At 43.3% G+C, this 12,883-nt stretch overlaps 1 protein-coding gene across 1 annotated transcript; it reads left to right on the top strand.

Annotated features, from left to right (window-relative positions):
• The first annotated feature begins 10,472 nt into the window (after positions 1 to 10,472).
• LOC117046385 (tigger transposable element-derived protein 1-like) lies at positions 10,473 to 12,182 on the top strand. The gene has a single exon (XM_033148185.1). The coding sequence runs from the start codon at positions 10,473 to 10,475 to the stop codon at positions 12,180 to 12,182; it is 1,710 nt and encodes a 569-aa protein (XP_033004076.1).
• Positions 12,183 to 12,883: the final 701 nt, after the last annotated feature.

The following is a 12,883-nucleotide window of genomic DNA, read 5'->3' as shown; positions in this document are numbered from 1 at the left end:
CATGATCTGATCTATGTTAAGTCAAGAATGGGAAAATATTGTTTATTATGAAACAAGATTTGTTAAAAAGAAGCTTTTGATTTTAATTTTTAGATATTTGGATTAAGATCAAGATGGTATAAGATGTTATTAAAGTAATATTTGGGATTGGAACCGAAGGTGAAAAGGCAGGGGAAGTCTGTACCAAGATTCGACCAAGAAATTTTTTTTTTACAGCATAAGAAGAAGAATTATCGGTATTTGTGTATTTGTTTATTTCTAGTTGGGGGTGGGTTAATGTGGGTGTTATATTTGTATGCTGTCTGTTGTAAAACCAATAAATTCTTATAAAAAAAAAAAGAATAAAAAAAAAAAATATCATTGTGAATATCCCTTGCGATAGCATCAGCCACACTTTTGACCTAACAACCCTCCAGCACGGCACATGGTATTGTACAGTCACTGAATGCTCCCTGTGACCCGTGGATGTTCAAATGCAAACACATTGCATGGAAGTCAACAAGCTACTCAATGGTGGCCAAGCTTTCATTTCTGTCACTTTATTCTTTGACTTTGGAATGTAGGAGGAGGAAACAACTCCAGTGACGAGGGCATGTGCGCAGGCAGAATAATGTATCATGTGCTCGATTCATTAGATCATGATCCAATGCACAAAGGGGGCTTGTTGTCACAGAAGCCCAACTGTGTCCATTTTGTGACCTCCCCCCACCAAACAAATCCAGAACACAGATTTCTGAATGGCATTAATTTTGCATTAAGAGAACTCATTCTTCTTTGCTCTTAGATTCTTATTTGCTTCCCAATCTTCATTTTATCGGGGAAGTAATTTTACATCTGAGGAAGGGTGATCTACGGAGGAATCCTAACCATATCTAGTCATGAGTAAGTCCTGTTGAATTCAATAGGGGTTATTCCCTATTCCCTCCACGGAACTACAATTCCCAGAGTTCCCTAGGAAGAGGGATTGACTGTTGAATCATTCTGAGAACTGTAGCTCTGGGAGGAGAATAGGGGTTTCCTGAATAACTGTCAGCGCCCTTAAAAAGCTGGATTCTTTGGGAGGGGGAGTCATGACTGTTTAAAGTGGTATGATACTACTTTAAATGTGTAGTGCAGATGGGGCCAAAGTGTGTGCGTGTGTCCCTCCACATTAACCAAATAGCCCTAATTTATTCTCATGAACCCATGGGGTGAGTTCTAGTGGATATATCCCTATCAGGCAGAAGAGCCTGTTGAGGTATAACTGTTGAATGAAAAATGTCTGTGGCTTAGGAAATGGTCTTGCCTCCCGTTAGAAAAAGAGGGCATAGATTAGTTAGAATAAGGAAATAGAGGAGAGAAAACTACACAGCTTGCCTTTAGTGTACTGCTCTTGATAGTGTCAAGCTTCTTCTGTAAATATGTATTTAGTTTTCACCAAGGAAGCCAAGCAAACTAGCTTATTTGACTTTCTAATTTGTGGCTAATGTTGAGTTCAGCATAACTGCAGGCCATCCACCATGCTGGGTTGCAAGCACGAGCGATAAATTATTAGCTATAAATAATTTGTCTAGCTCTTGTTTTAAATAACGTTGCGACCATGGAAAAGAATATTTCAGATGAAAGGAAGTGATCTGTGTGGTCCTACTTTTAGCTTTACAGTACTGAGGTGCAGGGAGGAAAGGGAGTCAAAGAGAGGAGAGGAGGAAGCATTAGCTTTCCTTACTTGTTAGAAAACTAGGATTTCAACTGTGAGCCTAGTGTGCTATCACTGCACATAACTCAAATCTTGGACTGTGTGCAGCATCAAGTCTTCTAACTGGCAGGTAGTATATGTGCTAAGTCCCTAACAGGTACCTGCAAATCTGTCTAGTGATTCCAGCACCATGGAAAGCTCCAAGTGAGCCACGTACTCTAATGAAGGGTGAAGGTATTTTGAGTCCTTGTTGAGAGCTTCTATCCAGTCCATCCCTCCTAAGCTCCACCTCCTTTGCCTGAAGAGTGTGACTCCTTAAAGGTTGACCTCCTGACCTGAAGATAAGGTGCTTCTCCTCCTCTCTTCTTGCCTACTGCATTCCATATGCAGTTGTGTTCCTTTTCAGACTTCAAGGTTGTATTCCAATCCTTGTGGGTTTTTTGTTTGTTCATCTCTGGTAGGGCAGGACCTGTCTTGTGAAATGTTTCCTTCCTTCCTTCCTTCCTTCCTTCCTTCTCCTGTGAGCTATTGCCTGTCTTCTATAAACTTCTGCCCTGCAGAAGCTGGGGACTTGGTCATCCCTTATCAGTAGCTGACAGGGAGGGTGGTGAAACTGAGTTCATTGCATTGCCTGAAAGTTCCAAGCCTTCTGCAGGACAAAAGTGAGTGCATTGCATTAGGACTCCTTGTTGCTAGGTCCAGTGAATAATGAAGTTTGTCCATTAAGCTTTATGGCACCGTTTTTTAATGTCAAGTAGTTAAGACAACATACGAAACAAAACATGTCCAAAACTACCTTCACTGTCAGAGGCAATATGTTTCTAAATATCAGTTGCTGGGAATCACAGGTAGAGCAGAATGCTGTTGCTCTCATGTTCAGCTTGCAGGCCCCACAGGCATCTGGACAACCACTATGAGAACAGGATGCTGGACAAGATGGGCCGTTGGCCTGATCCAGCAGGCTTGTGTCATGTTCTTATGAATAAGTGCTTAGGTTAGGTAACACCTGAGAAGTTCACATTTTTAACTACTGAGTATAAGCCTAGTTTTTCAGCACATTTTTTGTGCTGAAAAACCTGCCCTCGGCTTATACTCGAGTGAGGCGGGCAGTGGGGGGCGGCGAGAAAGAAGCCCTTTCTCTCCGCTCGTGCCACCGCCGCCCGCTCACCCCAGTCAACCATTCCTTAAGAAGCATACAAGAACGGCGGTTCTTTACTCTCCCCAGGCAGCTTGTTCCATTACTGAATTGCTCACATAAATGCAAACTTTAGACCCCAGAAGGCAGAAAGCCTATCAGTTAGGGAAGTATTAAAACCCCACAGGTGCTCACTTTTCCTGGCTCCTGCTTAAACAGGACAAGATCCCAGCCTTCTCTATATAACACAAGGGAACATTGCACTGTGGGTTAAACCACAGAGCCCTAGGGCTTGCTGATCAGAAGAATGGCGGTTCGAATCCCCGCGACGGGGTGAGCTCCACAGCGGCAAAGGAGGAAGAGGAAGGAGCAGCCCAAAGGGCTGCTTTCGGGCTGCTCGTTCCTCCTCCTCCACAGCAGCAAAGGTGAACCGGCTTATACTCGAGTCAATAAGCTTTCCCAGGTTTTTGTAGGAAAATTAGGTGCCTCGGCTTATATTCGGGTCGGCTTATACTCAAGTATATACGGTATGTGTGACTGTTGTGCTTTACCTAAAGTATCATCCATCAACACTCTAATTAAGAGCTTTCCATTTATTTTATCCGGAGATTTTTCTTGCTAAAAGACTGATTAGACCAGAGATTTGAAAGGCAGGGGTAAGAGCAAGTAGGATATGAATGAAGGATGCTGAGGATTTTTACATCTGGGTGTAGTTTGACCAATTTCTATTTTGCATGAATTTTTTATTATGTCACAGAGGGGGGTATAGATTTAGATGCATCTTCAATAAATCAAAATAAAATACATATGGAGATCTGGAAAACATTGCCTGCAAATATGCACGGCTTCCAGTGGGCACCTTATAGAAAAAAGCAAAAAGAAAGCTTACCGACACTCCAGCAAGTCTATTGTGTTTGTGCATTTCTGCAAAATGGTTGGCTTTTCAGTTCTGCAAATTGCTAAATTGCTCTGAGAGCTATTAGCAGGTACAGAAAAGGAAAAAAAGAAGGGAGGTAAGCAGCAGCAGCGGCAGCTTAACTTTCTGTTTCTTCCTGATTTGATTGTCAAGATTGGCTGGCATTTTGAATAAAATGTACAGGGTGAACAATAGGGTGCTAATTGCAAGTGATTAGCCACTGTTCCAAAATGCTGATACTCACCCTGAGCTAGCACCACACAGGATTTTCCTCTGGTGCCACAGAGGTGCCAAATAACTCAGAAAGAGAATGAAAATATGCATTCAATACACTCAGCTACTTTCTTCATCCATTTGCCTTGAATTATTATTCCCACCCACCCAACACACTCACTCTTTGCTCATTATTTTTGCAAATTAATCCATGAGTAAAGATTTTTCATAAATAACTTTTGTTCCAATTTTCAGAACAGAAGAAAAAAAGACAACTTGGATGTGGCTGAATACATGGGCTCATTTAGAAACCAAAAGAGATGACACTAATGCTTTGTTCCAGAGCTGCTGCTTCTTGTTTTATTTTTTATTTTAAAATCCAGTAATTACTGAATTTTATATTGAACAATATTAACATATTTTAGAGTGTGCAAATCATTAAGCACACAAACAAATAATTATAAATCAAACTCTTTACCATCTTTATTTTTCTCATGCACCATCACAAGAAACTTGCAAATGACATCTGTTTTCATTTTACAGGTGTACTGTATTAGAGCTTGTTCATACATTGTGTGAAATTGGGAGAGTAGGGGAACAGTTGAACCATATCTCTGCTTTCCTCAATGTTGATGTATATTGTGGACTATGGACTATGATGGCTGATACCCCTGTGGGTCAGGGGTCCCACTGAAAAATGCTTCTGTTTTATGAGTCACGCATAGTCATAGGCTGCGGTCCTAACCCTGCTTATCTAGGCACAAGCCCCATTGGACTTCCTTCTGAGTAGACATGTTTAGGACTACACTGATAGCCTGTGTATTTCAATAACATATTTCCCACAAAAACATTGTGCTCAAAGCAGTTCACAAAAACCAGAAACTTGAAATGCAATATAAATACAATAGCCAACACACACACACACACACACACACCACTGCAATATAACATTGAAAGTTCAACAATTTACAGTTCACTGAAAGCATACCAAAAGTGTGAATGAGCAGGAAAAATAACAATAGGTCAATGAACAAATCAATATTATGCACACATACAACAACCCAGTTCATATTCTATGGCTTTTATTGTAATTCAGAGTTCTTTTTTATGATTTTATGTTATGCTTTATGATATTAACATTTTGTAAGGTGCTTCTTATGTGGCAAACAACTAATACATTGAAATAATCATTATGATTGTTGTTGTTGGGTCCTAACCAGCTAAGTTCTACTCAGAATAGGTCCACTGACATCGATGAACCTAAGTTAGTTGTGTCTATTAGCATTGATGAGTTTGCTCTGAGTAGGACTAGCTATGGATACAGTTTATTATGATGGTTGTGATTATGGTTATGATTATGATTATGATTGGCTTGGAAGCTGCAGGTATTGCAAAATATGACAGCTTAGCCACACACTGGGTGTTTCAATGCGGAAGCCAAACGTGCTTCATCTGAGTCCTGCCAATATCACTGCACCAAACCAAAGAGCAAAATAGCTTGAACAAATCCTGGTTTGGAAATCTAACAGAATCTAGAAGCCACCCCCCCCCCAATTTCTTGTTTAGAGCAAAATTCCACTCCTTCCTGAACTAAAGAAGAGGGACCCATCATTTTTAGAAATTTTCAAAATAGTTCTCGCTCTCATATTTCCTGTTTTCTGTCCCTCCTCACACTTTTCTGCCTTAAAGGATAAGCAGGCCATCTCTATCAAATGAAACGGTTTGTAAAGTTATTTGGATAAAGCTCCACTGAATCTCCGGAAGGCACAAACTAGCGCGGTTGTGTCAATTTCTTTTAATTATCAGCTTCTTCAAACCACTTCCCTCCAGCGCTACATTACAGTTCACTTTTCAGTAATTAATGTCCATGAGCAGAATTTAATAGGACATGATTAGAGGGCAGAGGATAACGGCATTTTGATCCCTTTAACATGAGATAATGACAGCGAGACACTGAGGAACGAAACCAATGTTCTGCCTGGAACTTTGACCTGACATCTGAGACATCTGACATAGCTCATTCACCTGGTGTGATCTTCAGAGTAAAGACACATCCACACCACTCTTGGCGCTTGTTGCCCATTTCTCCAGCTCAGACTAAAACTGCCCTTCCAGGCTAAAACTGTCATTCCAGCAGAGTAGCAGCTAAAAGTAGAGACTCCATCCCTTCCTTTCCTCCCAAATGCAGATCAGCAGGCATTTCAACAGTGGCCCTGAAGTTCTTACCTGGCTTGTTCCCTTCTCTCCTTCTGTGGCCCTGAGGGAGATAGGAGAAGTCAGAGAACCAGCCAGGAACCCAGGTAGTAGTTTTAGTGCCCTCCAGTCCTGGAGCAGGGGTCTCCACAACCAATGGCTCTCCAAGGCCACTGTCAGTGTGGAGATATGCTGGTGTGTGGAGGTTTGTGCTTTCTATGATTCTATTCCAAGGAGAATTAAGGTTCTCAGCCTGGGTGAGAGTGGACCCCAGCAATTATGGCAGCAACAGGTTCTTCTTCCAGGGAACAGTCATTGCTCAGTGGTAGAGCGTCTGCATTGCATGTGGAAGATCCCAGGTTCAATCTCCAGGTAAGGCTCGGAATGTCCCCTCTCTCAAACTCTGGAGAGCAGTTGCCCATCATTGTGAACAATACTGAGCTGGATGGACAAATGCTCTGAATAAGAGTTCTATCACTCCATGTTGACCTTCAGCCATGCTGCCCACAGACTTAGGCAACTATGGACCTGCCAATGGCATGAGCTGAACTCAGTATGATGGTGTTGTTGATGATGGTGATGATCACAGATGTACAGAAAAAATACTGCTTTTTTATAGATCTAATAGAGCAGTGGTTTTCAACCAGTGTGCGGGGGCACCCTGGGGTGCCTTGAATGATGGTCAGGAGTGCCGCAGGCAACACTGGCCTCTGTCCCTCTTTCCTTCCCTCCCTCCTCTGATGCCCTCTCATGTTTCTACCTGGCTTGCACGGCTGTTTGTTGCAGCAGCCTTGGCTACAAGCTCCGCAAGTGAATGGTTCCTCTGGGACTGGCCAGGGGGCAGCTCAGAGACCAGGGGTGGAAGCAGCAGCTGCCCGGAAAACTCCCAAGGAGAGGGGAGAGGGGGCTGAGGGAACACTCCAGAAAGGGGGGGGGTGTTCAAAAATGGCTAAGAAGCTGCCAGCTCCTCAGGCAAAGGGTGACATAACTGAGCTCCTGACCCCCACAGGGGTGCTGCAGAAGGAAAGTAGCTGGTTAAGGGAGCCATGGACTCAAAAAGGTTGAAAACCTCTGTAATAGAGAGCCCCCAAAGTGGTTTGTGCAATTGAAAAAACCACGATCATATAACAAATGTTAAAATTAAAACTTTAAACTCATAAACAACAGCGTTGAAAGGCTTCTAATGTGTATTAAAAGCCATTCAAAGCTAGCTGGAATGTTTGCACTGCCAGACATTTGGGAGGCAGTTCCACAACCAAGGTGCTGCCACAGAAAAGACCCTGTCTCACATTCCTGCTAACAAAACAACTTTTTGCTGGTGAGACGTAACATAGGGCCACACACGGCAGCTTTTTGCACATGAGACAATTTTTCAGACTTACTCCCAGTTCGTATTATCTTTCAGTATCGGTGGCCTTGAATGTCTTTCCTCTCAACACAACAAATAGCTGTATTTGCACCAATGTAAGGCTGCCACATTGCACCACCCCTGCTCCCCCATAAAAGGTGGCTTCTGGCATATCCAGTTCTCTACTGCATCATGAGCCAGGAAGCTTCCCCAAGTGAATACACCCTAATTAAGCACATATTTCTGTGGCTGAATTATGAGTGCTCTCATTTGTTAATGACATCGGTCTCATAGGGGGAAAGTTGATAAAATAATGAGCCAAGCTGCTGCTGATCTTTCACAAAGTATGCAAATGCCCCTATTGTTTGCTGTCCAAAATAATTTCAGCTCAGTAATTGTTTTATGACACAAGAGGCAATAGAAATCCATTTAGTTAACCGAGATCCTTGAGTTTTGATTAAATTTGACTGTGGCTTATCAGTGCACTCTGTGAATAGAAATGAAAATGTCCTTCATGTTTGATCCTTTTGGTCTCTTCTCCCAAGAATGCTGCTAAATGTGCAGCGCCGCAGTTGGACTGAATACTATTATTTTTTTACGTTGTGTTATTTTCACAGTAGTAATGTACGGAAGTGAGAGCTGGACCATAAAGAAGGCTGATCGCCGAAGAATTGATGCTTTTGGATTATGGTGCTGGAGGAGACTCTTGAGAGTCCCATGGACTGCAAGAAGATCAAACCTATCCATTCTCAAAGAAATCAGCCCTGAGTGCTCACTAGAAGGACAGATCCTGAAGTTGAGGCTCCAGTACTTTGGCCACCTCATGAGAAGAGAAGACTCCCTAGAAAAGACCCTGATGTTGGGAAAGATGGAGGGCACAAGGAGAAGGGGACGACAGAGGATGAGATGGTTGGACAGTGTTCTCGAAGCTACTAACATGAGTTTGGCCAAACTGCGAGAGGCAGTGAAGGATAGGCGTGCCTGGCGTGCTCTGGTCCATGGGGTCACGAAGAGTCGGACACGACTGAACGACTGAACAACAACAAATTTTCACAGTTATGGTTGTCGCACAAAGTACCAGCACAATTTGTGTTGCACTGACATTGTGAACTAACCTGGGACACCACGCAAGAGCCCCCTTTAGGAAGGGCAGAGAAGGGCAATATCTCTCCCCCTCCACCACCCCATTTCCATCCAGATTGATTATTCATTGGGAGCACCAGTGCTATTTCTGTTTAATGAAATATAATGGATTAACCAGAAAAAACTCTTTAAATCTACTGCTCTTTTGCAATTAAATGTTCAATAAATCAATATAAATAAATGCAAATGCAGCACTTTAAATCATGTTGCGAATCTTGCCGTCCACCTTAAAGAAAAACCATTCCAAATGACACCTGGGGCATCACATTGGCAAACTGAAAAATTGATAGTGCTAAACAGGTGTCTGTTTCCATACTATGCCACTTAGCTATGTTGTCACTCCTAAGTCTGTAAGTCATATTTCTAAATTAACCTGCATCTTTATAATAACAAAATTTGCAGTTAAGTATGGTATTTATTAATAATGTGTTTCTCTATAAATTTGTATTTCTAAACACATTTCTAAATGCACAACAACATAAGGCAAATCTGCTGAATAAAAGCAATGGCCCATCTCATTTAGCATCCTTTTCTCACAGCTAGCGACCTGGTGCTTATGGGAAGCCATATTGGAATACACATTTCTATGCAGTTTGGAAAGATGTGAAATCTGTTGGATTGCTATGTTCCAAATCTGAACATCAGTATAGATTAGTTGCAGATCAGGACAGTCTGCACTGGAATTTGCAAAAATCTAATTTCTCAAGCATCCTCACGTTCACATATGTGGATTTACACGACAAAATCTTGGTGATATTGACATCAGTGCTGCTGCTTGCTGTATGGTCATCTATATTGTTGCATGTTCTCTTAATGCTTTTGTGTCACAATTTTGAAAATTAAAAAAGGAAGTGAAAATTGAGAAAGCGGAAGAGAAGTAGAAGAAGGAGAAGAAGAAGAAGAAACTTATAGCTTAATTGAACCTTGAGCTAAATATTTAAAAGACCAACAGTCATGGGGCTTGTCAATACAGTGGTACCCTGCAAGATGAATGCCTCCCGCAACGAAAAACTTGCAAGATGAAAGGGTTTTGTGTTTTTTTAGGTGACTTGCAAGATGAATTTCTCTATGGCTGTGACTTTCAAGACGAAAGCATCTTGCAATTTTGTTTCTTTTTTCGTAAAACCGTTAATACCCAGGGTGCATTGGTTAAAGAAGTGCAGTTGCAGGTTGACTTCGAGGAGCAACTCATAGCAAGCGGTTTGGGAAGGTTTTTGGAGTTTTTGGAAGATTTTGGAGATTTTTTGAATTTTTTTTTGGGGGGGGGAAATTGCAGCCACTTGGTAAGTTACATTTTTATAACTTTATTGAGGGTTTGGGGTTTTTTTGGTGGGGGGTTGGGGATTCAAGGATTTGGGGGTGGGAAGGTGTTTGCCATGTTTTGGAAGGTTTTGTAATTTTTTTGAAGTTTTTAGAAGTTTTTTTGCAACCATTTGGTGACTGTACTGTATTCCCCCACATTTTTAAAACTTTATTGAGGGTTTGGGGGTTTTTTGGGTGGGGGGTTGGGGATTCAAGGATTTGGGGGTGGGAAGGTGTTTGCCATGTTTTGGAAGGTTTTGTAATTTTTTTGAAGTTTTTTTGCAACCATTTGGTGACTGTACTGTATTCCCCCACATTTTTAAAACTTTATTGAGGGTTTGGGGTTTTTTTGGTGGGGGTTGGGGATTCAAGGATTTGGGGGGTGGGAAGGTGTTTGCCAGGCATTTCTGTGCTGTGGGGGGTGCTGTTATGCCACTTGGCAGGTCGTCCCGGGCAAGTTTCACCAGGGGTGGGAAGGTGTGTGTGAAGTGGATGTGAAGCACTGCTTTTTGTTTTGTTTTTTTGCGAACGTAGGAACTCTGCTGACATGGGTCCCAAGAAGGCTGCTCCTGCAGAGGCCGGGGAGAGGAAAAAGGAGAAGGTTGCGCTGGAAATGAAGAAGGAGATCATCCGGAAGCACGACGGTGGAATGCGAGTGACAGACCTCGCCAGGGAGTACAGGAGGAATCGATCCACCATCGGGACCATCCTGAAGATGAGGGAGAAGATCCTTGCGACAGATGTAGCAAAGGGAGTCACCAGGATCGTGAAGAACCACCCAGCTGTTCTGGAGGAGGTGGAGAAGTTGCTGCTCATCTGGTTAGAAGAGAAGCAGCGTGCAGGGGACACAGTGACTGAGGCTGTCATTTGTGAGAAGGCCAAGGCCTTGCACGCAGACCTCGTATGGCAACAGCCAGGAACCTCAGCCGAGCCAGAAGGCTTCAAGGCAAGCAGAGGCTGGTTTGACAGATTCAAGACCAGATCTGGAATCCACAGCGTGGTCAGGCATGAAGAGGCTGCCAGTTCCGATGTTCCTGCGGCTGAGGACTTTGCCACGGAGTTCCTGGAGGTTGTGACTACGCAGGGCTACCTTCCACAGCAGGTCTTCAACTGTGATGAGACTGGGCTGTTTTGGAAGAGGATGCCCAAAAGGACCTTCCTCACTCAAGAGGAGGCCAAGCTGCCTGGCCACAAGCCCATGAGGGACCGTCTGACCCTCCTCTTCTGTGCCAACGCAAGCGGGGACCTGAAGATAAAGCCCCTGCTGGTGTACCACTCTGAGAACCCACAGGCCTTCAAGAAGCACAAGGTCAACAAAGAGCAGCTGTGTGTGATGTGGCGATCCAACAGTAAGGCTTGGGTCACACGCGTGCTGTTTGTGGACTGGGTCAATCTGGCTTTTGGCCCTGCTCTCAAACAGTACCTGCAGGACAATGACCTGCCGCTGAAGGCATTGCTTCTGATGGACAATGCTCCTGCTCATCCTAAAGGCCTTGAGGAAGAATTGTTAGAGGACTTCCGCTTCATAAACATCATGTTCCTGCCGCCTAACACCACCCAACTACTCCAGCCAATGGATCAGCAGCTCATTGCCAATTTCAAAAAACTCTACACCAAGGAGCTTTTCAGGCGCTGCTTCGAGGTGACTGATTGCACCAACATCACCCTGCGTGAATTCTGGAGAGACCACTTCAACATCGTCACCTGCTTGAAGATGATCACCAAGGCCTGGGATGGGATCAGCCAGATAAATTTGAATTGCGCTTGGCGCAACCTGTGGCCAGACTGTGTGGCAACAAGTGACTCTGATGCACCAAAGTCAACAGTGCTGCAGGACATTGTTTCCTTGGGGAGGACCATGGGCCTAGAGGTCACAGAGGAGGACGTCTGCGAGCTGGTGGAGGACCATGAGCTGTCCACCCAGGAGCTGGTCGAACTGCAGGCAGAGGCTACACAGGGGCAGGCCTCATTGGAAGAGGAAGAAGCAACTGAGGAACAGCTGTCCTCCACAGAACTGAAGGACATCTGCCAACAGTGGAAAAATGTGCAGGCTTATGCACAGCAGCACCACCCAGACAAGGATCTGGCACGTGACCTTGCGAACACTTTTGACACCAGGATCATGTCCTCTTTCAGAGAGGTGCTGAAAAGGCGGATGAAGCAGCAGACCATGGAGAGGTTCTTTAGCAAGAAGCAAAGAGTGGAAGAGGAACCTTCTCCAAGTTGTCCCCCAGAGCCTTACAGAGTCCTTTGGTGATTTTTAAATGTTTTCCTGTCATGTTTAAAAAGTTGAAGTTTTGTGCTTGAATTTTTTGAAATCCTCTGAACAGTACATATGCCTTTAAAGAGCACATAATAAACACTTTGTAAACCAAATTTGACTTTGTTTTGACTTTTTTGCCCATAGGAATGCATTAATTAACTCAAACTCACCTTTAACTCAAACATACATTTGGGGACTGAGTTCTTATTTATTTTGACCATAGATTTGTATGTCAGTAGTTCTGTTGTTGTGACCCATCATAGATCAAGGACATGGGACCAATATTGGTCCCAACTCATTAGCTGTAAACCAATATTCTAGAGTAAGCTGAGGCGAAATGCCGTAGACAGGCTTTTATATATGGATGTATACCATGAAGTATTGACACTCATTATCCATAAGATACATTATCATCTACCTAATGATTTTTTTATTAAAATAATAATAATTTATATATCGCCCTTCATATGTAGATCTCAGGGTAGTTCACAACATAAAATGACAATATAAAAACAGGAAAATACATAATAAAAGTTGCACAATAAAGGCACCAGGTGAACCTCCCTGGGGAGAAGCCACTGCAGAAAAGGCGCGTTCTCATGTTCCCTCGCTCTGGACTTCTCATGGAGGAGGCACACAAAAAAGGGCCGCAGAGGATGATCTCATGGTCTGGGTAGGTTCATATGAAGAGAGGC

Source organism: Lacerta agilis, chromosome 5 (assembly GCF_009819535.1).
Source record: "Lacerta agilis isolate rLacAgi1 chromosome 5, rLacAgi1.pri, whole genome shotgun sequence".
NCBI classification, from domain to species: Eukaryota; Metazoa; Chordata; class Lepidosauria; order Squamata; family Lacertidae; genus Lacerta; species Lacerta agilis.
The sequence above is the reverse complement of the archived record's forward strand: the minus strand, read 5'-3'. Positions and strand labels throughout refer to the sequence as shown.

Coding starts and splice junctions, on each gene's coding strand:
- LOC117046385 (XM_033148185.1), top strand. CDS start 10,473: ATGGGTCCCAAGAAGGCTGCTCCTGCAGAGGCCGGGGAGAGGAAAAAG.